General features: G+C 41.8%; 1 protein-coding gene across 1 annotated transcript in view; it reads right to left on the reverse strand.

Annotated features, from left to right (window-relative positions):
* CPNE3 (copine 3) overlaps positions 1-24,538 on the reverse strand; it is a 1,265,161-nt gene that overhangs the window by 498,889 nt on the left and 741,734 nt on the right. The window contains exons 10-11 of the mRNA XM_044065780.1: positions 18,518-18,601; positions 18,298-18,357 (exon numbers count right to left, since the gene is read on the reverse strand). Of these exons, the coding sequence (XP_043921715.1) occupies positions 18,298-18,357; positions 18,518-18,601 (144 nt within the window). The remainder of the gene's footprint in view (positions 1-18,297; positions 18,358-18,517; positions 18,602-24,538) is intronic.

Here is a 24,538-nt window from a genome sequence, read left to right on the forward strand (position 1 = left end):
CTCCTTGTGTAATAGGTACGTTGTACACAGTTAGCAAATCTCAGCGAAACAAGGATATACTTACTATAGATGGATTTGTATATAATCTAGAGCGAGCTGTAAATGTTAAAAGATATTGGTGTTGCAAGCAGAAACATGTTAACAAGTGTAAAGGACGTTGTGTAACACTCTCTTTGTCTGATGATGAAAAGTTATGTAAAAGTAATCCCCATAGCCATACTGGAGATCCAGCAGTGGTACAGCGTTATGAGATGTGCACTTATTTGAAAGAAAAGGCTCTAATGTCCCGTGACACACCATGTTTAATAGTAGATGATGTTATGGCTACTACTAGTTTAAATAGCATTACAAGTCTACCTAGTCGTAAAGCATTATTACAACAAGTGAGAAGAGTCCGACGAATACACAGTGCAGGGTCAAGTAGCAATTCTGTTACACTTTCTAACATTGACATATCCAGATTTGAGTTAAAGGAAGGTTGTTTCATCAGCAAAAGATTTGTAGATGAATCTATAGAGTTGACAGTTCTCGTACTTACTACAGTGAAAAACATGTCTGACTTGAGCAAATGCAAAATATGGTTAGTGGATGGAACATTTTTCTATAAGGGAGTAATTTGTAGACAGCTGTATAGTTTGCACGGACTCGTGTCATTCGGTTCTAATAGTAGAACTCTTCCATTGTTGTATGCACTAATGACTAGGAAGTCTTTAAAAAGCTATAACGTTATGTGGCATTGTATATTGGCTATGTTGTCTGAGCTTAAGATTGTACCTGCTGTGAAGTTTGTTCTATGCGACTTTGAAATAGCCGCTATTAAAAGTTTACGAATGAATCTGAATGGTATAATTCCTAAGGGATGTCTGTTTCATTTCAGCCAAAACATATGGCGTAAATTACAAAATTTAGGATTGGCTGAATTGTATAATGGATGTCAGCACTTTCAGATATGTGTTAAATCTCTAATTGCACTGTCATTTTTAAATGAAGAAGATGTACTATCCAGCTTTCATGTTTTGAGAGACTCATTCCCTGAAGAGGGACAACCCTTACTGAAATACTTCACAGAGTGGTATCTGTTAGGTAAGCCAAGGAAGTTCGCAACTAGGAGTTCAGCATATATACGATTTCCTCCCCTGTTTCCCAAGGAATTCTGGAATGTTTCACAACTGAATTTGGAATGTCTTCCTCGTACTCAAAATAGTACTGAAGGATGGCATCATCGTTTGAAGTGCCTATTGGGCACTCGTGCTACCGATTTATGTGTTCTATTGTGCACTTTGGCCCGGGAAAAAAACAGAGTTGAGGAAGTACGTCTTCGTATGGAAGGAGGGTTTCCTCCATCACCAAAGAGAAGGAAGGCACTTCTACGGGAACAGCGTTTGCAAATGGTACTACAAAGTAAGGAGTCATACGATACTTTGGGATATTTGCATGCTATTGCTGGATTGCTGAAGTTGTAAATAGAGGTCTACTGAAACGTTTGTAAATATGTATATAATGCTTGTGGTGAACGTTTGACTTAAAAGTTTGTCAGAAACGCCGTGTTCAGGTGTACTTTTCGTTTGTTTATAATATATAACTGTCAACTTCAAGTGGATAACTTTGATGTGGCAATGCACGTTTTTCTTTGCAGTGTGATAAAACACTATTTGGATATTTAATGAAAACGTCTGCGTTATGAAGAGACTGTTGCTGTTACTGTACTAGTTCAAAATACGGATATTAAGGGTATATCTAAGATTAACGGACATTATTTTTAATTTACCATACGTACCTATACAGACTTAATGGGTGTGTTTGTTTTTCATTTCGATGTTTTGAAATCCGACGGTTTTGATTTTCGATGTTTTCAAATTTCGATGTAGTAGTCTCGATGTTCTCAGACTCGACGTAATGGCAATTCGACGATTTCATAGGAAACCATATATATATATATATATATATATATATATATAGGTCTACTATACATGATTGAGCCAAAACCCATGTGGGTGAGACTATATGTTCGACTTTTGAAATTTCGAACATGTAAAAAAAAAAAAACATGAAAACTTATGTTGCTAGCAGGGGGGCAACCCCCCCTGCACCCCCCGTGGGGGGGCTGTGCCCCCCATACCCCATGCAATTTAAATATACCAACTCCAAGATCACACTACAGTGTAGAAGATGGGAATCTTCCCATTCCGCACTCTACGGAGATGCCTGTATTGTATGACCAAAATTTCAAAAGTCGATCATATGGTCTCGGCCATATGGGTTTCGGCTTTCTGAAATTTCGATCCTAGGGGATCTATATATATATGTATGTGTATATATATATATATATATATATATATATATATATATATATATATATATACAGATATAGATATACAGACATAGATATATATTAGATGTGTACATATATATATATATATATATATATATATATATATATACATATATATATATATATATATATATATCTTAGATACATAGAAATATATCTACACACACACACACACACACACACACACACACACACACACACACACAATGTAGGTTTACTATGGTATGACCGACTGAAACAATTTTGAATTCTAGAATAACATGACTACAAGATCATAAGCCGAAAATGAAGAGGACCACAACATCATAAGCCAAAAGTGAAGAGGACCACAGAAGCAAACAATCTCAAATACAGAACCTCCTGACCTGCATGAACACAGAAAGAAGTGCTAACATGGGTCTAGAAGGGAAAAAGTATGGCTATTCCTTCCTGCAGTCCTTGACATTTTTGGCTTATGATCTTATGGTCACATTATTCCAGAATTCAAAACTTGTTCAATCACTCATACAATAGTAAACCTGTAGATATATATTTTATATACATATATATATATATATATATATATATATATATATATATATATATATATATATTTTTTATTATTTTTATTTTACATTTGTTTACCAGGATAGTCTGACTGGACCAGGTCCATTTACAGTGGAGGCCTGGGGAGAAAAGCTCCATTTATTAACAATAAACATAAATAGAAAAATGATAATACAATGGTTTCAGACTGGCATCATTTTCTAACAATTGAGAGCTAGCTCTCCATTTACTTAATCTGGTTTGCCAAGCAGAAACAAATGAAAAGATAAACAATAGACAGTAGTATAATACAGTCAGATATAGTTATTACAACAAATGCAGTAAGTAACATCAAGGTAAGCAACGAATAAAACAGTCAGATGTAGTTTTTACAACACATGCAGTAAGTTATGTTATGGTTAGCAAAAGAAATGTGTACTGGGGGTAGAGTAATTATAGCTGTGGTAATTTAGTATGGTTGCCAGTAGGAGTACTGTATAGGAGGGATGGTGAAGAACGGGAGAATGAGCTTTTAAGTAATGCAAGGACATTGCCAGGTGTTAATAAGATGTCCTTTGAGTGACTTTTTGAAGCTAATAATAGAGGATGCAGAAGTTAGTGAAGATGGGAGGTTATTCCAGGTTTTTGCTATCATATGTGAATATAATACTTTCCCTGCATTATTGTTAGCTTTAGATATACATAGTAGTATTTTGTAAGTAGACCGTAGAGGACAATTTGGTTTGCAGAGAGTGAGGAGTTGGTTGAGGGATGGGGCCTTGTCTGGGTATTTCAAGATGTTATAAGTAGTTTCTAACTGGTGGTAACTGAGTAGTTGAGGAAGTTCTAGCCAGCAGGTTTCTTTGAGCTTGGCAGGGATGGGTTTTGAGGGCAGAGTTATAAGCAAACTTGCCTATTTTGTTAAAGCATGATTCAAGATTATCAAGCTTCTGTTTTATAGTCAGGGTGAGAATAGGTACAGCAAACAAAAGTGTAGCTAGTAGGTGAGTTTGGGCTACGGTGATTCTGCCTGATCAGAGAGGAAGTTTTAGTGTCTATATAGAGTACTCATTTTTTTATGAACTTTTTTGATAGTTTGAGAAATATGGACATCAAAGAATAGGCTTTTGTCAATTTCTACACCAAGGAGTTTTGTATGCGTAGAAGGAGAAATGGTGGTGCCATTGTTGGAAATTATGGTAAAGGAAAGAGGCGTAGGTTTGGATTTAATGGGGCTGAAAATTAGCAGTTGAGTCTTGTTAGGGTTTAGTAGGAGTTGAATATCAGTAATCCAACACTCCATGGAGCTGAATGAATCCTGAGTAAGTTGATGTAGAGTGACAAGAGTTGGGGCAGAGCAGATTACCATTGAATCATCTGTATATTGAATAAGTGATGCATGTTTGGTGGAGGTATGCAGATTATTAGTAAAGATAGAAAAAAGTAGTGGGCCGAGTATTGAGCCTTGTGGTACACCTATAGAGGTGGGAAGTAGAATAGAGTTAAACAGATAGAGTCAGAGATAGAGATATGTGTGCGTGTGTGTGTGTACGTGTGTGTGTGTGTGTGTGTGTGTGTGTGTGTGTGTGTGTGTGTGTGTGTGTGTGTGTATGTACACAATTTTCAATTGTTTTTCAGAATACATCGTACTTGCAGTTTCAACAATCAAAACTAATTAAAATCAAAATGCATATCTCAGGGATTATTACTAGAGTATGCAAAAAAGAAAGAGTAAAAAGTCACTATATTTTAGTGAAGAGAGGCCTAAAGGGTGCTTTACTAAGCAGGCTGTCAAATTCATGGGAATCGATATTCTAGGAATCCTGCTAGTCAGCAAGCACTTTCTACAGGTGAATCTTAAATGTTTTTCCCAGTTCCCTCTTCACTTTGTATGACTTTTTAATGCAGCAAGAGCAATACAAGGAAGATAACTTTTTTTTTTTTTTTTTTTCAAGAAAAAAAATATAGGGCTCTTATGCATTTGTGTTCAGCTAACAGTTTACTATGCTTCAAGTACACAAGCCAGAAATACATAGCACATATCCAAAGAAATACATAAAAAAGCAATTACTTGCAAAGAAGGATGGAAAGACAGGCCTGATGTCCAAGCAAAGGCACAAAACAATTACAATCATAACTAACTAAACAATACGTGGACAGGTTCAGATGTGATTACTAGGCTAATTATCTGGGAGGGGGGCTTTTTAAGCCTAGGCATGCTTCACAAATGTACCTGATAAGTTTTGATACCTTAGAATTATTTTAAGGGTGTATGTAGTCTTGGGCAATGGATGGTCAAGCATTTATAGACTGCCTCTCTCTAATAGAGACATAGCTGCCAGACCAGGAGTAAAATTCTGATTCTCCATCCCCCGGTCCAAAGTTACATTTAAATTGTATTATGAAAGAACTCTGCTTTACATGGATGGGATGCCTGTTTCAGAGAAGGGGTAGTCTCTGAGATACATACCTATCCCTCCAACATGTCTTATTTAAGTTGTAAATAAGGTTTTGGTCCCTAGATCAGGTAATTCTTATGCCCTTTGTTTTGTGGATGTACAACATGCTCATCACATTGGAATCAAGGATGCTTTGTAGGCCAGACACAGATTGCCTCTCAGCAGTCTGTAGGAGACCAGTCACACGGCTAGGGCTTTCAGATGGTTGCGTAGGACATGTCATGTCCTGTATTCTTTTCATGAGGAACCTTTGTTGATACTTCAGTTGTTGTATATGCCTGGCCAGGTGCATACTAAAGGGGGGTATTGTACCGATGAGAGCCAGTACAGTGAAAAAATGACATCCTTGGACCTAAATGCCATACCCTTGCCTATAAATTGTGCAACACAGAATGATTTCCTTACACCACAGACACAGGATGGCCAAAGACCAAGTAACCAACTACTTGCTTTTTCAAATCTCTGACCACTGGGTCTGTTGTTAGGGGTGTATTATCAATGTGTAAGTTTCCAGGGACAGCCATCTTATAGGTTCATAGGTGTGTACTAGGCTAATGGCCCTGGGGCCTTTACAAGTCTAGCCCATAGAAGTGCCCTGGCAGTGCACTGCCCGTCATTAGTTCCCAGTGCCTCTATCAAGCAGAGCCACTGGAGTGATCCCCGGGGTGAACTTTCTATTTCCCATCCACTCATCAAGACTTCTCTTGTCTAGTGAGGTGCTCTGCTTGACATGTATGGGAAGTCTATTTCAGAGCATGGGCAGTCTCTGGGTTATGAACCTGTCCCTCCAGCATGTTCTGCTGATTGTGGTAATGAGGTTGAGATCTCTGGAACGTGTGGTGCGGTGGGATTGGGATTTCTTTAGATGTAGCATTTTTAACAGAGATGGGTCAGATATGGCTTTGTAAATCAAGTAGAGACCACCTCTTAGTAGACGATATGAGACAGAGAATAGCTGGAGTTTATTTGAGTCTGTCCATGTAGGACATATGTTTAAGGCCTAGAATCCTCTCTGTGAGGTACTTTTGTGGCCTCTCCAGCTGTTGCAGATGTCTAGTGAGGTACATGCCAAATGGGGCATTATACTCTATGATTGGTCTAATGAGGGAAGAGTAGAGAGAAATGATGACCAATTTCTTCCTGGATGCAAAACCCTTGGTAATGAGATGTGACACACAGAAGGACTTTCTGACCACAGTGGCAATGTGGTGGTCGAAGGAGAGGTTGCTGTCAACCTGTGTCCCCAGAACTCTTATAATGTCCCAGTGTTCAGTGGGCTCCCATCGATGTGGTAATTAGTGGGAACTGAGTTTTTCCCAATGGGGATGATGATGCATTTTTTGACATTAAGCTTAAGGCCATGGTTTTGACACCAGTCATTGGTCTCAGTGAGGCCTTTCTGTAGGATGTCTGCATCACTTGGGGAGTTAATAATGACTCCCAGCTTCCATTCATCTGTGAATTTGGTCAGCCAGAGTCCCTCCATGTTGGCCTGGACTTCTGAGAAGTAGATACCAAACAGGAGAGGACCCAGGACCGATCCCTGTGGGACTCCACTCATGACTGGTCGGCAGCCTGACTTGGGAGTCTGCTACTTTCACACTGTGTGTTCTATCTGTGAGCTAATTTGCAACCCACCTAACGATACAGGGGTTGATCCTAGTTTGGTGAGTTTATCAATAATTCCTGAGTGAGGAATGGTATCAAAGGCCTTGGCCAGATCGAGGTAGGCTGTATGAACTGCCTTACCTTTATCCACCACTCTGGTGACTGACTCAAAGAAGTCAACCAGGTTCAGCAGGCATGATCTACCTTTCACAAAACCAAATTGCATGGGATCTACAGTTTTGAGATTCCTTATATCCTTGTTAATTAGGTCCATGATGATCCATAGCCTTACATATCAGACTTGTCAGGCTAATGGGGCGATAATTTCCAGGGTCTGTAGTTGCTCCTCCTTTATGGAGAGGGATGACTGTAGCAGTACGCCATTCGGTAGGAACAAAGCCTGAGGTGAGGTTGTAAGTGAACAAAGCACACAGATGTGGTGCCAGTTCACTTTGTAATTCATGTAGAACACAACCAGGGATATTGTCGGGTCCCATGGAAGCTGTATTCTTGGCCTTAGACAATGCAGCTTTAACCTGTGCTGCAGTAACGCAGGGTGCCTGGCATTCTTCTGCTATTCAGATTAGTCCTTTGGGGGGGAGAGGGGTAAAGTTGGCACTGAATCTCTCAGCCAGTATGTTGGCAATATCTGTTGGCTCAGTATAGGCGGTACCATTGTGTAGTAACTCAGAGCAAATCTGAGTACTGCCATGGAGAGTCTTGATATAACTAAAGAAGGCTTTGTGGTTGTTTTTAGTGTCTGCCGCAATTCTGCCTTCATAACTGGCTTTGGAGGTTTTGATGAGGGATCTCAACTTTTTGTTGAGATTAATAAAGGAAATTTTCCAGTCTTGGGACTTCACCTTTTTCTGCAACAGTTTCTTCCTTCTGTTGTAGAGTTTATTAATTATTAATTAATTTATTTATCTTTTGTTTATTTATTTATTTTTATTTGTAGCTTTTTTATCTTCCCAAAGGATATTATTATGCATTTCTTGCACTGAGTTTTAGATCGTTGTCTGGCAAATGTTACTGGTCTGAGTCAGGCCTTCTTAAAAGGGTATTTGTGTATTTGGGGAATTCTATAACTGTGCCTACTTTCTAATCACCTGCAAACCTGGTCAGCCAGAGCCTCCTGACATTGGCCATGGCTTCAGAGATGAATGTCAAAAAGGAGAGGTCTCAGCACTGAATCTTGAGAAACTCTGTTAGTGATTGACCTTTCTGTAGAGGTAGATTGCCCTATGCTAACTCCTTGGGTCCTATCAAGGCTATCCAGTGGGTGACATAGGGGCTTTACCTAATTTTGTGAGTTTGTCTACAGTGCCCGAATGTAGTATTGTGTTGAATGCTTTGGCCAGGTCAAGGCAAGCAGTAGGTGCCATTTTACCCTCATCTATTGTTTTGGTGACCTTCTCAAAGAAGTCTGCAAGGTTGAGCAGGCAAGACCTGCCCTTGATGAACTCAAACTGGGCTGATTCAGTGTCTGAAGGTTTCCTACTTCCTTGTTTAGCATTTCTGTGATAATTCTTTCAAAGGCTTTGCATATGAGACTAGTCAGACTTATGGGTCTCTTCTACTCTTCTTAATGCACAGTAGTTCTTAAAGGCACAGTATCCCAAAAATAGCTGCATAACAACAGACTGTGCAACATAAAAAAACAGCCATTGCTGCAAGTAATGATCCCTCAGAAACTATATTTCAAACAATACAAAACACTAACACTTGCAAATCTAATAAAATACTCCTCAAAATGTTTTAAAACATATCTTTTCACTTAACAAGATCGAAAGATAATAACAAAATCATCTCAGATTGAGAAGATAAAACAGCATCAGAATACACAGAGAAATACTTTGAGGATGGCAGACAAAACCAAGCAAGACTTTTTATTTCCAGTCTCTTTCTGTTACTTCCCCCTACCATTTACTATATGTAATATTCCACTGCCACTTCTCAATCCCCCAGCAAAGAAAAAAAGGACATAAAGGTATCCAAGTAAGGATCCATCCAGATCCTCTACAAGCAATGTTCAAAGACATCAGTGTGACCCATGTACAACCATGTTCACATTCATGCAGGCAATTGACCTGTACTAATTCCATTTTTACTGCCTGAGATACAGCTCCAGTCTTCAGATCCAATATACAGTGGATATAAAAAGTATATACACCCCTGTTAAAATTCCAGATTTTTGTGACATAAAAAAATGAGACCACAATAAATCATTTCAAAACTTTTCCCACCTTTAGTGTGACCTGTACAATTCAAATGAAAAACAAACAAATCTGTCAGGGGAAAAATATATTAAAAAAGTGTACAATAAGCTGGTTGCATAAGTGAGCACACCCATAAACTATTACTTTGTTGAATCACCTTTTGATTTAATTACAGCATTCAGTCTTCCTGGGTACACATCTGCCATCAATTAAAGAGACTCTAATTAACCCAAAATAAAGTTCAGCTGTCCTTCTAGGATTTTCCTGACATTTATTCAGTTGTCTGCTACAGCAAAAGCCATGGTTCCCAGACAGCTTACAAAGCATCAAAGGGATCTCATTGTTGAAAGGTATCAGTCAGAAGAAGGGTACAAAAAAATTCCACAGCATTGGATATACCATGGAACACAGTGAAGACATTCATCAAAAAGTGGAGAAAATATCAGAGAACAGTGAGGCTGCAAAGAACTGGACGTACCTCAAAAACCGATGAAAAGACAAGACAAAAACTGGTCAGGGAGGTTGCCAAGAGACCTACAGCAACACTGAAGTAGCTGCAGGAATTTCTGATTTCTGGCGAGTACTGGTTGTGTACTACATGTGGCAACAATCTCCCGTATTCTCCATATGTCTGGGCTATGGGGTAGGGTTGCAGGATGGAAGTCTTTTCTTACACAGAAAAACATCCAGGCCCTGCTAAAATTTGTAAAACAATACATCAAGTCTCCCAAAATCATGTGGGAAAATGTGTCATTGTCTGATGAGACCAAGGTTGAACATTTTGGCCACAATTCCAAAAGGTATATTTGGTGTAAAAACAACACTTCGCATCACCAAAAGAACACCATCCCCACGGTGAAGCATGGTGGTGGCAGTATCATGCTTTGGGGTTGCTTTTCTTCAGCTGGAACTGTGGCTTTAGTCAAGGTGGAGGGAATTATGAACAGTTCCAAATACCAGTCAATTTTGGCCCAAAACCTTCAGGCGTCTGCTAGAAAGCTGAAGAGGAAGAGGAATTTCACCTTTCAACACGACAATGACCCAAAACATACATCCAAATCAACAAAAGAATGGCTTCCCCAGAAGAAAATTAAAGTTTTGGAATGGCCCAGCCAGAGCCCAGAAATAAATCCAACAGAAAATCTGTGGGGTGACCTGAAGAGGGCTGTGCACAAGAAATGCCCTCACAATCTGACAGATTTGGAGCACTTTTGCAAGGAAGAGTGGGCAAATACTGCCAAGTCAAGATGTGCATGCTGACAGACTCCTACGCAAGAAGACTGCATGTTGTAATTAAATCAAAAGGTGCTTCAACAAAGTATCAGTTTAAGGGTGTGCACACTTGTGCAACCAGCTTATTGTACGTTTTTTATTTTTTATATGTTTACCCTAAAAAAATTGTTTGTTTTTCAACTGAATTGTACAGGTTATAGGTCACATTAAAAGTGGGAAAAGTTTTGAAATGATTTATTGTGGTCTAATTTTTTATATCACAAAAACCTGGCATTTTAACAGGGGTGTGTGCACTTTTTATATCCACTGTAGGATACAGCCAAGCAGGGAATTTCTGCACACCCTTTCATAAGAAGTTGCAGTGAATACAGCCAGTCATCCTCTCACTGGCACACAAGTTTCACTACTGAAACTCAGGACACCAGCATCAAAGACAGGAAAACTTCTTGTGTGCCAGTCAGCCAATGTAAACCGGCAAAATACTTAATGTAAAACCGTTAAGAAATTACAGATTCCAAAACTATCTCTTACCATTTCAATAATTTGTAAAGGTCAAGTCAAACTGCCTCCTATATGACACCTTCCTTCTCAAGTTAACATTAAAAACAATAAATGGAAATCACCATGGCAGTCAGCCCAATGAACAAATCAGTATTTTATGAAACAGAGCTGTAGTCAGGCCAAATGATGTCCCACCTTGAAAAAAGAAGAAAGAAAAAATGTCCTCCAGAGTTGGGGACCCAAAACAAGTCTTCATGCTCCTTCCTATCCCCAACACACACACACACACACACAAACATACACACTGACAAGGGCAAGACAGGAACTATGTAAAACTTGCAGAATATTCCTTGGCTTGCAAGTCTGTAAGTAATACTGGAAGAGACTGGCAATTCTTATACTCTGCTAAATGTGCACCCTTACAGTAAGCTGAATACTCTGGGAGCAAGCTGTTAGGGGAAGTGACTGACCAAACTCTAATCACCACTGCCTAGCAACAACTGCTTGTAACTTACAGCATGAGTACACAGTTTCTCACAGCGCATGTCCTACTTGTCACGTTATAAGTTAATGAACTATAATTGCTGATCATTCCCTACAAGCAGTCTATGAAAAGCAATCACTCTTAAGAGGCCCAAAATGTGATCACAGCTGCTAACAAGATGCATGCATTGCCTGTATGGGACCAATCAGTACTGCTTCTGCAGTGCTGACTGCACCTCCTAACAGTTTGTGCCTGGTGCAGCTACCTCCTTTGCCTTACCTTGTTATGGCTCTTTTAAAGACTTCAGGATTTAATTTAGATGATGAAAGGAAACAGCAAGAAAAAATGTGAGTATCTGTGACTTTAATGTCTTTCACAGACAGTATTGCTACATTGTAGCCTCTTCTAATATTACAGACAGCAGAAAGCCTGAAATAAATCATTTCTGGGGTGGTGGTTACTGTCTGCTGTTTGTATCACAGCTGACTGAGCATGGGCACATCCCTGTAGTTCAGAGGTTAGTTTTGAAAATTAACATCTGATCAAACATAAAGTACAGTTTTGTACCTACCATAAATGTAGATGTCCGATAGATATGCAACTGCAGTCATAACATATGGGTTGTCCTGCCTCAGGCAGCCCTCGGTCGGACGGATTCCAAAGTCTGGGTCGGACGGATTCCAAAGTCTGGGTCCGACGTCGGCTGATGTCGCATTTCTCTCCGACGTCAGGGCGGCTGGAGTATATAAGCATCAGCCGACGCCATCTTCTTCAGTGTTTCTTGCCCCAGATGCCAGGTGCCCTCTAAGGAAGGCTGTAATCAAATTGGAAGACAAAAATAGGTTTCCAGGCAACAAATAAGCAATAAACAGATACACCATAACAGATATCCCCAGCTAAGGATAACAGGGAGAGGAGTGGACCCAAGGCATAGAGGGGATGGAGGGAGGGAAAACCCGACTGCAGTTGCATATCTATCGGACATCTACATTTATGGTAGGTACAAAACTGTACTATGTCCTTCAAGAATGCAACTGCAGTCATAACATATGGGTTGAATACCAAAGCTTAGCTGGGGGAGGTGGTATGCTCTAAGAAAGGGATGGTGTAGCTATCAGTCCCTGCAGGACTGCCGAAGCAAAGCCTGCTCTGGATCTGGAATATAAAGGGAGGTTGTAGTGCTTGGAAAATGTATGTACAGAGCTCCATGTAGCAGCTTCTAGAATGTCTTTTGTAGGCACCCCTCTTAAGAAGGCTGTAGAGGTGGCTGTAGCTCTGGTGGAGTGTGGTCTGACATTGGCAGGCACACTCTTTCCATGAAAGGAATAACAGAATCTGATGCAATGTCCAATCCATTTTGAAATTGTCTGTTTAGAAATTGCTTTTCCTTGTACTGCAGGGGCGTAAGCTACAAAAAGCTGGTCATACTTCCTACTGGTCTTGGTTTTGTCTAGGTAGTAGCGAAGCTGTCTGTGTATGTCCAAGGTATGCAACAGTCTTTCCCCTTTGTTCTCAGGATTAGGAAGGAAAGTAGGCAGGTGAATTGTTTGATTTAAGGCAACCCTAGATACCACTTTTGGCAGAAAGGTAGGGTTGGTTCGTAAGGAGACCCTGTCTCTGTGAAAGGTTATGAACGGTGGTATTGCCATTAAGGCCTGTAATTCCGAAACCCTTCTTGCTGAGGTAATGGCCAACAGGAAAGCTGTCTTCCAGGAAAGAAATTGTAAATCCACAGAAGCTGCTGGCTCGAAGGGAGGTAAAGTCAATTTTTCTAGAACAAAATTGAGGTCCCAAGCTGGTACTGGTGCCTTTCTTGGGGGCTTTATATTCTTGATTCCTCTAAGAAATTGCCTTAACAAAGGATGTGAAAACACAGGTGGGTCACTGTTGTATCTAGCTGATATAGCTGAAGCATGAATTTTTATGGAAGAGAATGAAAGTCCTTTATGCAGCATATCTGCCAAGTATTCCAGGATGAGAGGAATGCTCAAAAATGAGGCATCATGACCGTTGTTGGTATTCCAAATGCTGAATCTCTTCCATTTGGCTGAGTAAACTTTTCTGGTGGATGGTCTGCGGGCTTCTGTTAATATCCGCTGAACTTCCTTGGAGAGAGGTAAATCAAGGTTATTTATGGGATTTCCCAAGCTGTCAGCTGTAGCGTCTGGATGTTGGGATGAACTGTCCTGAAGTTGTGTTGAGTCAGAAGTTGGGGCCATTGTGGAAGGGCCCAAGTTTTGTTGTGACATATGCTCCGTAGTAGTGGGTACCAGTGTTGTCTTGGCCAGTCTGGAGCTATTAGGATCCCCTTCGGCTTGTCTGCTTTGATCTTTAATAACACTGTGGTCATCAGTGGTAGAGGTGGAAATGCATAAATTATCAGGGTGCTCCAGTTGAATGAGAGGGCATCTGTTTTCCATGCTTGTGGATGATATGTCCTTGAGCAGAACTTTTGTAAGTGATGATTGAGGTGGGAGGCAAATAGGTCTACGTCCGGCCTGCCCCATGTCGAGGTGAGTCATAGGAAGATGTCTGGATGTAGCCTCCATTCGTGGGGGTCTAGGAAATTCCTGCTTAGACTGTCCGCCAGAACATTGTCTTTGCCTGGAACAAACTGGGATTGTAATTGTATGTTTAGGCCCAGTGATTTTTCCCAAAGATTCATTGTCAGTCTGCAAAGGGGGTAAGAATGAGTGCCCCCCTGCTTGTTTATGTACCACATCACTGTGGTGTTGTCTGTCCGTATTAATAGGTGGCCTTGTTGAAGTTGTTGCCCAAAGGCCTCGATGGCATGCATTACTGCTAACATTTCTTTTTGATTGATATGCAGATGTGTTTCCTTTGGAGACCATTGTCCTTGAATACATCTGCCTTCCATGTGCGCCCCCCATCCAAGGTCTGAGGCGTCTGTGGTCATGGTCTGTGTTATCTGAGGCTTTTTGAATGACATACCTATGTTTGACTGGCTTGCCGAGGCCCACCATAGAAATTCCTTTTGAAGACATGGAATGAGTGGGATATTTGCTTCTAGGTTGTTGCTGTGTTGAGACCATAAGCTTTTTAAGTACCACTGAAGCTTTCTCATGTGTAGTCTTGCTAGTGGAACCAGGAGGATGCAGGATGCCATGTAACCCAAGGCCTGTAGGAAACTCCTTGCAGTCATTTGGGTGAGCTTTGCTAAACTTTTGAAGTAAAGGGTTAACTTCTTTTGCTTGTCTTCTGTCAGGTAAGACATTTGAGAGGCTGTGTCTAGTTTGGCTCCTAAGAAGGTTATTTGCTGGGATGGCTGAAGTCTTGACTTTTGAAAGTTGACTGTGTATCCCAGAGCCTGTAGCAAGTATATGACATAATTCAAGTTTTTTGTCAAAGTTAGTTTGTCGTCCGCTTGTATGAGGCAATCGTCCAGGTACGGGTAGATTTGAATCCCCTGGAGCCTGCAATGAGCAATTACTGATGCCAGGCATTTCGTGAATACTCTGGGCGCAGTAGATAAGCCAAATGGCAATGCTGAGAATTGATAATGCTCTGGCCCTGCAAGAAATCTGAGGTATCTTCTGCAGCTGTGTCTGATAGGGACATGCAGGTATGCCTCCTTGAGGTCCAGAGTAATCAGCCAAGACCCCTTGCCCAGCATGGGAAGGAGTTGCTGTAGAGTCAGCATTTTGAACTTTGGTACTATGAGGAAAGTGTTTAAAGCGGACAAGTCCAGTATTTGTCTCCATTGACTTTCTTTTCTTGGAACAAGGAACAGTCTTGAATAAAACCCCTGGCCTTGTTCTTGTTGTGGAACTTTTCTATTGCTTTGATCTGTGCAAGCAGAGAAATTTGCTTTATAGCCTCTGCCCTCTGATTTTGTGGAAGGTTTGGCATGCCTTGTTTTCTTGGCAAAGTGTGGAAGTGGAACCTGTAACCGTGGTCTATAATGTCCAAAATCCATTTGTCTGTTGTTAGTTTGTGCCAATTTTTTGAAAACAGAGATAACTTTCCGCCCAAAGGAGCCTCTGTTTGCCCCTTGGTTAGCGGAACTAGAGGAAAGTCATTGAGATTGTCCCTGCGGGGCAGGAGAAACCCCTGTGTCACTTCTTTGGTTTGCTGGTTGCCATTGTCGTCCCCTGTAGGATCCTCTGTATTGGCCTCTTCCTCGGCCATGCCTGTTTTTGCCCCTTTGTGATCTTTCAGGATTAGGAAAGGACCAGTTTTTAGAAGGCCAGTTCCTGCTGAATCTGGGCGGCTGAACCTAAAGGAAATCTTTTACTGTCTGAACTGACTTGGCTTTTTCCTCAATGGACTTTAACACATCTTTAGCATTAGCACCAAAAAGCTTGTTCTTTTCCAAGGGTGCATCAAGAAGTTTTGCCTTAACATGATCTGGTAAAGGTTGTTCTTTCAACCATGCATGTCTGCGAATGACCGCCCCTGTCAAAGCTGCCCTACATGAAGCCTCCAATGCATCATATCCACACTGTAGAAAGTGATTGCTAACCTGTTGAGCATTATGCACAGTCTCCTGCAAAGACTTCCTATCTAAGGGTTCAGGGGAGGCCAATGTTTTCTGTAAATCATCTAACAGGAAATCCAGATATTGAAACATGTGAAAGAGACAATTGAGAGCTCTCATAGATAAAGTAGTGGAGGTGTAAACCTTCTTCCCCCATCTCTCTAAGGACCTTGCTTCCCTGTTAGAAGGCAAAGGATTTGTGGAGGTGGTAGCTGAAACCCCTTTAGGCCCCTGGGAAATTGTTTCTAAATCAACAGCATGGGCCTTAAAGAAATGAGAATGGGTTTCTGGAACCCTATAGTATCTGTCAGGCTTGGCAGGGGCAGGAGGAAGAGTATCAGGGGTGACACTGGAGTCAGAATACAAATCATCCAAAACATCAAGCACAGGAGGTATAGCTAAGGGTCTGTGCTGGGGCTTTTTAAGGAAGGTTCGAAGGCGCTTTCTGGAATCAGAATATTCCTGGCCTTGCCACTTGAAATGCTTCCTCATGGAATGCAGAACTTCCCCAAAAGAAAAATCCTCAGGAGGGGAGGCTGAGGGAATGGAGTCCTCTGCATCTGAATCCTCATAGGTCTGGAAGGGCTCTTCCTGGCTTTCGGAGTGAACAGAGTCCTCAGAATCTTCATCTGAAGGAAGAGGGTCAGAGGGTTCAACCCTGGGCCTTTTGTCAGGAGGAGGCTGGGATCCTCTCTCAGGATGGGCCTGGGAACCTCTGATCATGGAAATTAAATCTGCTGCCATAGACATGATTTATGTTTCAGGAGTAGGCTTTAGCAGTAAGATGCTTGGACTTGCTGGCTGCCGTAGCACATGTGTAGGCCTTGATAGACATGGACATGGGAGGCCTAGCTGCTCCACGTGCAGGAGTGACCTTATCAACAGCAATGGTCTCGGGCATTTCCTCGGTTTCGGTATCCGGAGGAAAATCAATAACTGGCGTCGGAGTGGTCTCCGGTATCGGAGGTATCGGTAAAGCGGTGTCTTCGGTTCGGAGCGGTGGAATAACCGACTCAGAGGGAACCGGGGCACTCGCGGTTAGTTTAGTCGTGGTGTCGGTGGAAGACGCGGGCCGAGGATGTCGGTCCCGGTCTTTTCGTTTCTTAGGAGTCTGCGTTGTCGGTTGTTCCGACGGCATTGTATAATGAAATTTGTCGCCGAAGAAGTCTTCTGCGAACTCCACCCGGCGCCTGAGAGTGCGCTTATTGAAGCGAGCACAGGCGACACAGGCCGAGACGTCGTGGTCTGGGCCAAGGCAAGGGAGGCAGTAAGAGTGGAAATCCTTATGAGGTATTTGTTTACCACAAGACAAACAATTATTTACTTTTTCAGTAATTTCTGACATCGGCTGAGGCAAGAAAAGGTCCCCAATGGGGTACTTAGCTTTTTTGATGACTTCGGTTTCGAAGAATACAGGAGCTGACCCACCGGCACTTGTGAACTGCTTCTGCTTTGGGCACCGTGCGGCAAGAAAGACTGAAGAAGATGGCGTCGGCTGATGCTTATATACTCCAGCCGCCCTGACGTCGGAGAGAAATGCGACATCAGCCGACGTCGGACCCAGACTTTGAAATCCGGCCGACCGAGGGCTGCCTGAGGCAGGACAACCCATATGTTATGACTGCAGTTGCATTCTTGAAGGACATCTCAAGTGCCACCTTCTTTAGTCTTACTGCTCATATCACTTGAGAGCAATACTTTAATGCTACAACTGTAGGATGTTCTAGTTTTGCAGACTCCCAGAAACATAAGATGAGCTTTCTCTGTCTTATCAGTGATTATTTCTTTTCAAATCTGCAATGATTGTAAAGTGAGGAAAAAATCAAGTAATGGATATGGGAGTCAAGGAGGCTTGTTCCTTAAAAAAAGATAATACCTTTTAGCTTTCTTAATTTTGTTTTACTAACTTGTAAATTGACCAATTCAAGTGAGTGTGTTAATTAGCATTTGTGTACTCATGCATTAAATTGCAATCAACTGTTGCCAGGCAGTTGTGATTACACCTTGGGTGTTTCAAGAAATCACCGTGGATCTCTCCTGGGGCAATGGGAAGGTAAGATGAAAAAAGAGGTATTGGAACCCATGTGTTATGAGGGGCAAACAAAAAAAAAAAAACATGAGGAAAAGAAATATTACACAACAATCCATATTACAAGTGGAATGTAAAGTGCAAAATCTCAAAACCAGAACTGTTTCATACAAATACTAAATTAAGTCCTTAACTATTGAAAATTATACATATTCTGCCCTTTCATGTGCATTGCATAAAAATAAAATTTTATAATTTATCTGACCAGTCTTAATACATCAATATAATACCATCTAATCAAATATTAAATATACAATAAGCATTTCCTAAGACAAACTGTATTCATTTAAAGCATAGGTATAGAGCATGTATAACATTTTTGTTTTACCTATTTCCACCACATACTTACTGTGAAATTTAACTGGCATCCTCCCATGAGGAAATCAAGAAATGTATATTCACATTCAATCTGCGAACAAAATATACAAATCAGTATTCTTCAAAGGGTATGGCTTTTAGTGTTATTACAATATGCAGTAAAATGAATTTCTGGTGACCATTGCTTCGAATAGTAAAATGCAGTTTGTTTGAGAATCTGGAAAAAAAAGGGGAAAAAAGAACACACTTACCCTACATTCTTTTACACTCACTACACCTGAATTTTTGTAACTTTTTTTCTTTTTCTTTTTTTCATTGATGCATTCAAATTCCACCTGCAACAAATCAACATAAACATAATCAGAATACACTATCAAGGAAAGTGATATGCATTTTAGATGCTTAGACTTTTCTTCTGGTAATAGAAAACACAAATGTTCGCTGTTTCCTTGTGGTTTTGTATAGTCTCCTCTGAAGTGCATATAACATGTGCATTCAGATATTGTTTCAGGAGTCTCTGCGAGCATACTGTTTCCAAATTTTAATTAACTCAACAGGGTTGCTATATATGAATTTAACAAGCTAACTTTGGTTACTATTTCATTTTGGGGGTCTAGAGGGCAAAGCAATGAGCTGCCAATTGTCAGCATTCAGGAGAGCTGTCTTAAATTCCCAAAACCAAGCCATGGATATGAAGCAACTGTGCACACAATTTAGCATCCTACTGCTCAATACCTGAGTTGTTTGGCTTCTGCTACATACCTACAATCAACTGCATTACTAGACAAGTTAAGTACAAACTTGCAGTGTTCAAGATTGTATGTACTACATTTCATTTTTCTGTCTATTTAAATGTTTCATTGAATACTGTGTCTGTGTCTCTCTGTAGTTATTTACGTTTCTATTTAATTGTTTCATAGAATACTGTGGTCTCTCTCTGTCTCTGCAGTTAGTTTCCCGCCCGCTCTCCCTGTTCTTGTTTTGGTATTAATCTTGGTGGCTTTGGAATTGCCCGCCCCTACTGTAAATTTGTGTTTGAACACCCCTCTTGGGTCTATCTCATTTGCTCACTCAACTGAGTACAGTGAGATCATATTTTGACTTCAGACACTCCTACCAGTCTCATGTGTTCAGCTCTATCCCAGCTCAATTCCAGTCTAGTGTCACTAGCTCACTCTACCTAATACAGAGAGAACATTTGTGAAGGGCAAGTCACTTAAGTCCTTAATTTTGAATTATCTTCTGTTTCTCCTTTCTCCTTTTCCACTTTCCAAAAAAAAAATTCTAAGCTTGTTTCCTGCCTTTCCTGTAACTAGTCTAGTTCGGATACATATTTGCTGTAACCAGGACTGTTTGTAAGCTTCTGTGCCCCTAAAGCCTTTCTGTGTTGGAGGGAAGCCTTCTAGCTTATCAGTGGAAGTGGTAAGCATTAGGTAGCCTATCTACCACAAGAGCGGTTTCTGGCCCAGAAATTGTAGTTTATTGGCCGTTTGTGAAGTTTTTCCATCTCTTTCAACTTTCTAGTTCAAAAGCCTGCATTTGCTCTTGTTTCCCACCTTTCCTGTAACTAATCTAGTCCAGATACAGATTTGCTGTATCCAGGACTGTTTGTAAGCTTCTGAGCCCCCCAAGCCTTTCTGTGTTGGAGGGAAGCCTTCTAGCTTATCAGTGGGAGTGGTAAGCACTAGGTAGCCTATCAACCACAAGAGTGGTTTCTGGTCCAGAAATTGTAGTTTATTGGCCATCTGGCAGTTTTTCCATCTCTTTCAACTTACTGGTTCAAATGCCTGTGTTTGCGCTTGTTTCCCATCTTTCCTGTAACTAGTCTAGTCCAGATACAGATTTTCTATATCCAGAACTGCTTGTAAGCTGCTGAGCTCCCCCCTCCCCCAAGCCTTTCTGTGTTGGAGGGAAGCCTTCTAGCTTATCAGAGGGAGTGGTAAGCACTAGGTAGCCTATTTACCGTAAGAGTGGTTTCTGGCCCAGAAATGATAGTTTATTGGCCATTTGGGCAGTTTTTCTATCTCTTTCAACTTTTTTGGTTTAAAAGCCCGCATTTTCGCTTGTATCCCACCTTTCCTGTAACTAATCTAGTCCAGATACAGATTTGCTGTATCCAGGACTGTTTGTAAGCTTCTGAGCCCCCCAAGCCTTTCTGTGTTGGAGGGAAGCCTTCTAGCTTATCAGTGGGAGTGGTAAGCACTAGGTAGCCTATCAACCACAAGAGTAGTTTCTGGCCCAGAAATTGTAGTTTATTGGCCGTCTGGCAGTTTTTCCCTCTCTTTCAACTTACTGGTTTAAATGCCCACGTTTCCACTTGTTTCCCATTTTTCCTGTAGCTAATCTAGTCCAGACAAGATTTGCTATATCCAGGACTGTTTGTAAGCTTATGAGCCCCCCCAAGTTTTTCTGTGTTTGTGGGAAGCCTTCTAGCTTATCAGTGGGACTGGTAAGCACTAGGTAGCCTATCCGCCACAAGAGTGGTTTCTGGCCCAGAAAATGTAGTTTATTGGCAGTTTGGGCAGTTTTTCCATCTCTTTCAACTTTCTGGTTTAAAAGCCCACATTTCTGCTTGTTTCCATCTTTCCTGTAACTTGTCTATTCCAGATAAAGATTTGCTGTATCCAGGACTGTTTGTAAGCTTCTGAGCCCCCAAAGCCTTTCTGTGCTGGAGGGAAGCATTCTAACTTATCTGTGGGAGTGGTAAGCACTAGGTAGCCTATCTACCACAAGATCCAGGTACAGATTCTTAGTTTTGTCACCTGCATTTGCTTATTCGTGCCCAGCACTTCTTCAGAACTTGTTGTTAGCACTAAATAAGCTACAAATTACTACAGCACTCAACCTTCCTCTTTACCTAAAGGAAAACAGTTTTTCTACTTACCTTCCTCACTTGCTTAGAGAAAAACAGCTCTAATACTCACTTTCCTCACTTGTCTAGAGGAAAGCAGTTTTTATTCAGGCATGTCCTAGGGTCAGCTCCCAGTGTTCTCTCCTGTCTATCTGCGGAATCTGGGCATCTTGGGGCAATGTAGCAATTGTCTCATTTACACAGACAACCCTCTACTCCTACCACCCAACACCACAACCTGTGAGAGATGCACTTACCTAGCCAAACTGGAGGTAAAGCTCTCTCCAACCAAAACTGAACATGACAGTCAAGAGGAAAAGGTAAACATCTGCACCACACCACACTCATCACATAGTCCCACTAAACCTACACCACCAAAATCCACACATAGAAACACAAAAACATTTGCAGAGGCTCTCAATAATAATCTGCTCAAGCAACAGAGGCCTCTAAAGCAGGAACGCATGCAACCTCCACCCCCTAACACAACCCAAATGACATATAGCCCACAGACATAGTGTGCCACTTAACCACAGCCCATAACGCAAAACAACGTACCCAACACACTAGTCATAGGTGACTCTATAGTCAGGCACACTGATGTCCCACTCACCAGGATAAACAAGGAGAAGGCTACTGGCAGCTGCCTGTCGGGTGCCAGGATCCGCCACATAACACAAGCACTCAGGTCATTCCACAACAAGTACAAATATGACTCTCTGTGAATGGCCTGAGACGTACCTCCCTGGACTACATGAAAAGAGACATGGAAGAGCTCTCCGATCTTGTAGCCCAGGCAGGTATGACCCTAGCCCTGAGTAGCATCCTGCCATCGCCCAAAATGATACCGCAGTACAAGGGCAAAATGATTGATTTCAACAATTGGCTAAGCTTCTGGTGTCATTCTAAGGGGATCCAGTATCTGTCTGCCTGGGACGACATGGTCGACGCACCACGATGCTTTGCCAGAGATGGCCTGCACCTGTCACCCCTGGGATTCCGGATACTGGCTAAGGCTCTTGCTGCCCCTATAGTGCCTTTTTTAGGCAAGGTTCAAATGACAAATTCACTACCATAACAGGAGCAGGCAAGCAAAAACTGAGGGTAATGCTACTCAATGCTAGAAGTCTAAATCTCAAAATGCACTTCCTCGAGGCACTCCTTAAAATGGAGAACATCGATATCTGTGCAGTGACTGAGACCTAGTTCAAGGATCCAGAGAGCACCCCTGCATTACCATGCTATAACTCATACCACACTTTTTGGAAACCTAACCTGGACCGGAACACCAAAGGCAGAGGTGTGTCCATGTTCATTAAGGATATCCACACCTCCAGGCTAGTTGCTCAGCATAATGCATCCCTGTTATCCAAGTGCAACTAACTCTGGGCAAAACTGCAATCCAAATTGTAGCTTGCTACAGATCCCCCACCATGCCCCAGGATTCCCACTCCTCTTTTCTTGATACACTGGAAAATATTAGGGTTCAACCAAACACCCTAATAATGGGTGATTTTAACTACCCCACCATTAACTGGGAAAACTACTCATGTACTAGCTCCTTCACTCAGCGCTTTCTGGAATTCATCAATTCCAATACCCTGGATCAACTTATCTTCACCCCCACCAGGGGTAACAATATCCTAGACCTAGTCATTACCAACATGAGTGACCGTTGTTCCACACCTGAAGTCAACTCCTCGTTGGTCAGATTCGACCAGAAGCTAATCACCCTAGATATCCACATCCCACCCCACCCCACCCCCCATTAAGGAAATCATGGTAAAAAATTTCTCCAAAGCCAACTTCATGCTTCTTAAGACAGAAGTGGCGAACTTCATGACACCCATGCAGATGGACAATACAGTTACGACTGCTGAATCCTATAAAGATGCGCTCTATAAGCACATACACGAGTGCATGGATCGTGCTATCCCAAACAGAACCAAGACGCTTTCCTCCAAAAAAGGAAGCCAATCTGGTGGACCCCTGCCATAAACAAACTATACAACAGAAGGAAGAAACTGTTGCAAAAGAGAGTAAAATCCCATGAGTGGAGGAGTTCCCTGGTCAGCCTCAGTAAGAAGCTGAGATCCCTTATAAGATCCTCCAAAACTAGCTATGAAAACAAAATCGCCACTGATTCTAGGGACAACCACAATGCATTCTATAGCTATGTCAAGAATCTCAAAGGCAACACCCAGATCTGCTCTAAGTTACAGTACAACGGCATAAAAATTACAGAACCAACTGATATTGCCAACATCCCAGCAGATAGGTTCAGTGCTAACTTTACCCCCCTCTCACCCCCTAAATGGCCCATAACTATACAGAAGAATTCAGAGTCCCCGTAATCACAACTACGCAGGTAAAAGCTGCACTCTCGAAAGCCAAAAACACAGCATCCATGGGTCCGGACAACATCCCAGGCTGCATTTTACAACTACTGACTCCCCACCTAAGCACCATGTTCAATCATAGTCTCACATCAGGCTTTGTGCCCACTGAATGGCGCACAACAACAGTTATCTCACTCCACAAAGGGGGAGCCACCACTGATCCCGGGAACTATCGCCCCAGTAGCTTGATGAGCCTGGTCTTTAAGGCCATGGAACGTATCATCATGGAACTCATAAACAAAGACATTGGTAACCTCCAAACTCTGGACCCCACCCAGTTCGGGTTTGTGAAAGGCAGATCATGCCTCCTGAATGTGATCGACTTCTTTGAGGCAGTCACCAAAGCTGTAGAGGGTAAGGTGGTTCACACAGCCTATCTTGACCTCGCCAAGGCTTTCGACACCATCCCCCATTCTGGAATTATAACTAAACTCACTAATCTAGGTATAAATCCCTACATCACAAGATGGTTTGCTAACTGGCTCACTGATAGAACCCACACTGTAAAAGTTGCAGACTCCAAATCTGACTTCAAACCAGTGACAAGTGGAGTACCACAGGGTTCAGTCCTGGGACCTCTCCTGTTTGGTATCTACTTCTCTGAAGTACAGGCTAACACAGAAGGCCTTTGGCTAATGAAGTTCACAGATGACTGCAAACTAGGAGCCATAGTTGAGTTTCCAAATGATGTGGACATCTTACAGAAGAGCCTCACTGAGACAGATGCCTGGTGTCAGAGGCATGGCCTCAAGCTCAATACCAAAAAGTGCATTGTCATCCCCCTTTGGTAAAATCTCTGTACCCATGAACTATCACACAGGCGGCAGTCTACTTAACGGCAAATGTGTGATAAGAGACCTGGGGACCCAGGTGGACAGTAGTCTCTCCTTTGATAATCACATTGCCACAGTAGTCAGGAAATCCTCCTACATGGCACAAATCATCACAAAAGGGTTCTCATCCAGGAAAAAAGAGGTAATTATTCCCCTCTACTCGACACTCAGACTCATTACAGAGTACAA

Source organism: Protopterus annectens, chromosome 3.part0, assembly GCF_019279795.1.
Source record: "Protopterus annectens isolate FY-2018-M chromosome 3.part0, PAN1.0, whole genome shotgun sequence".
Classification (NCBI taxonomy): domain Eukaryota; kingdom Metazoa; phylum Chordata; order Ceratodontiformes; family Protopteridae; genus Protopterus; species Protopterus annectens.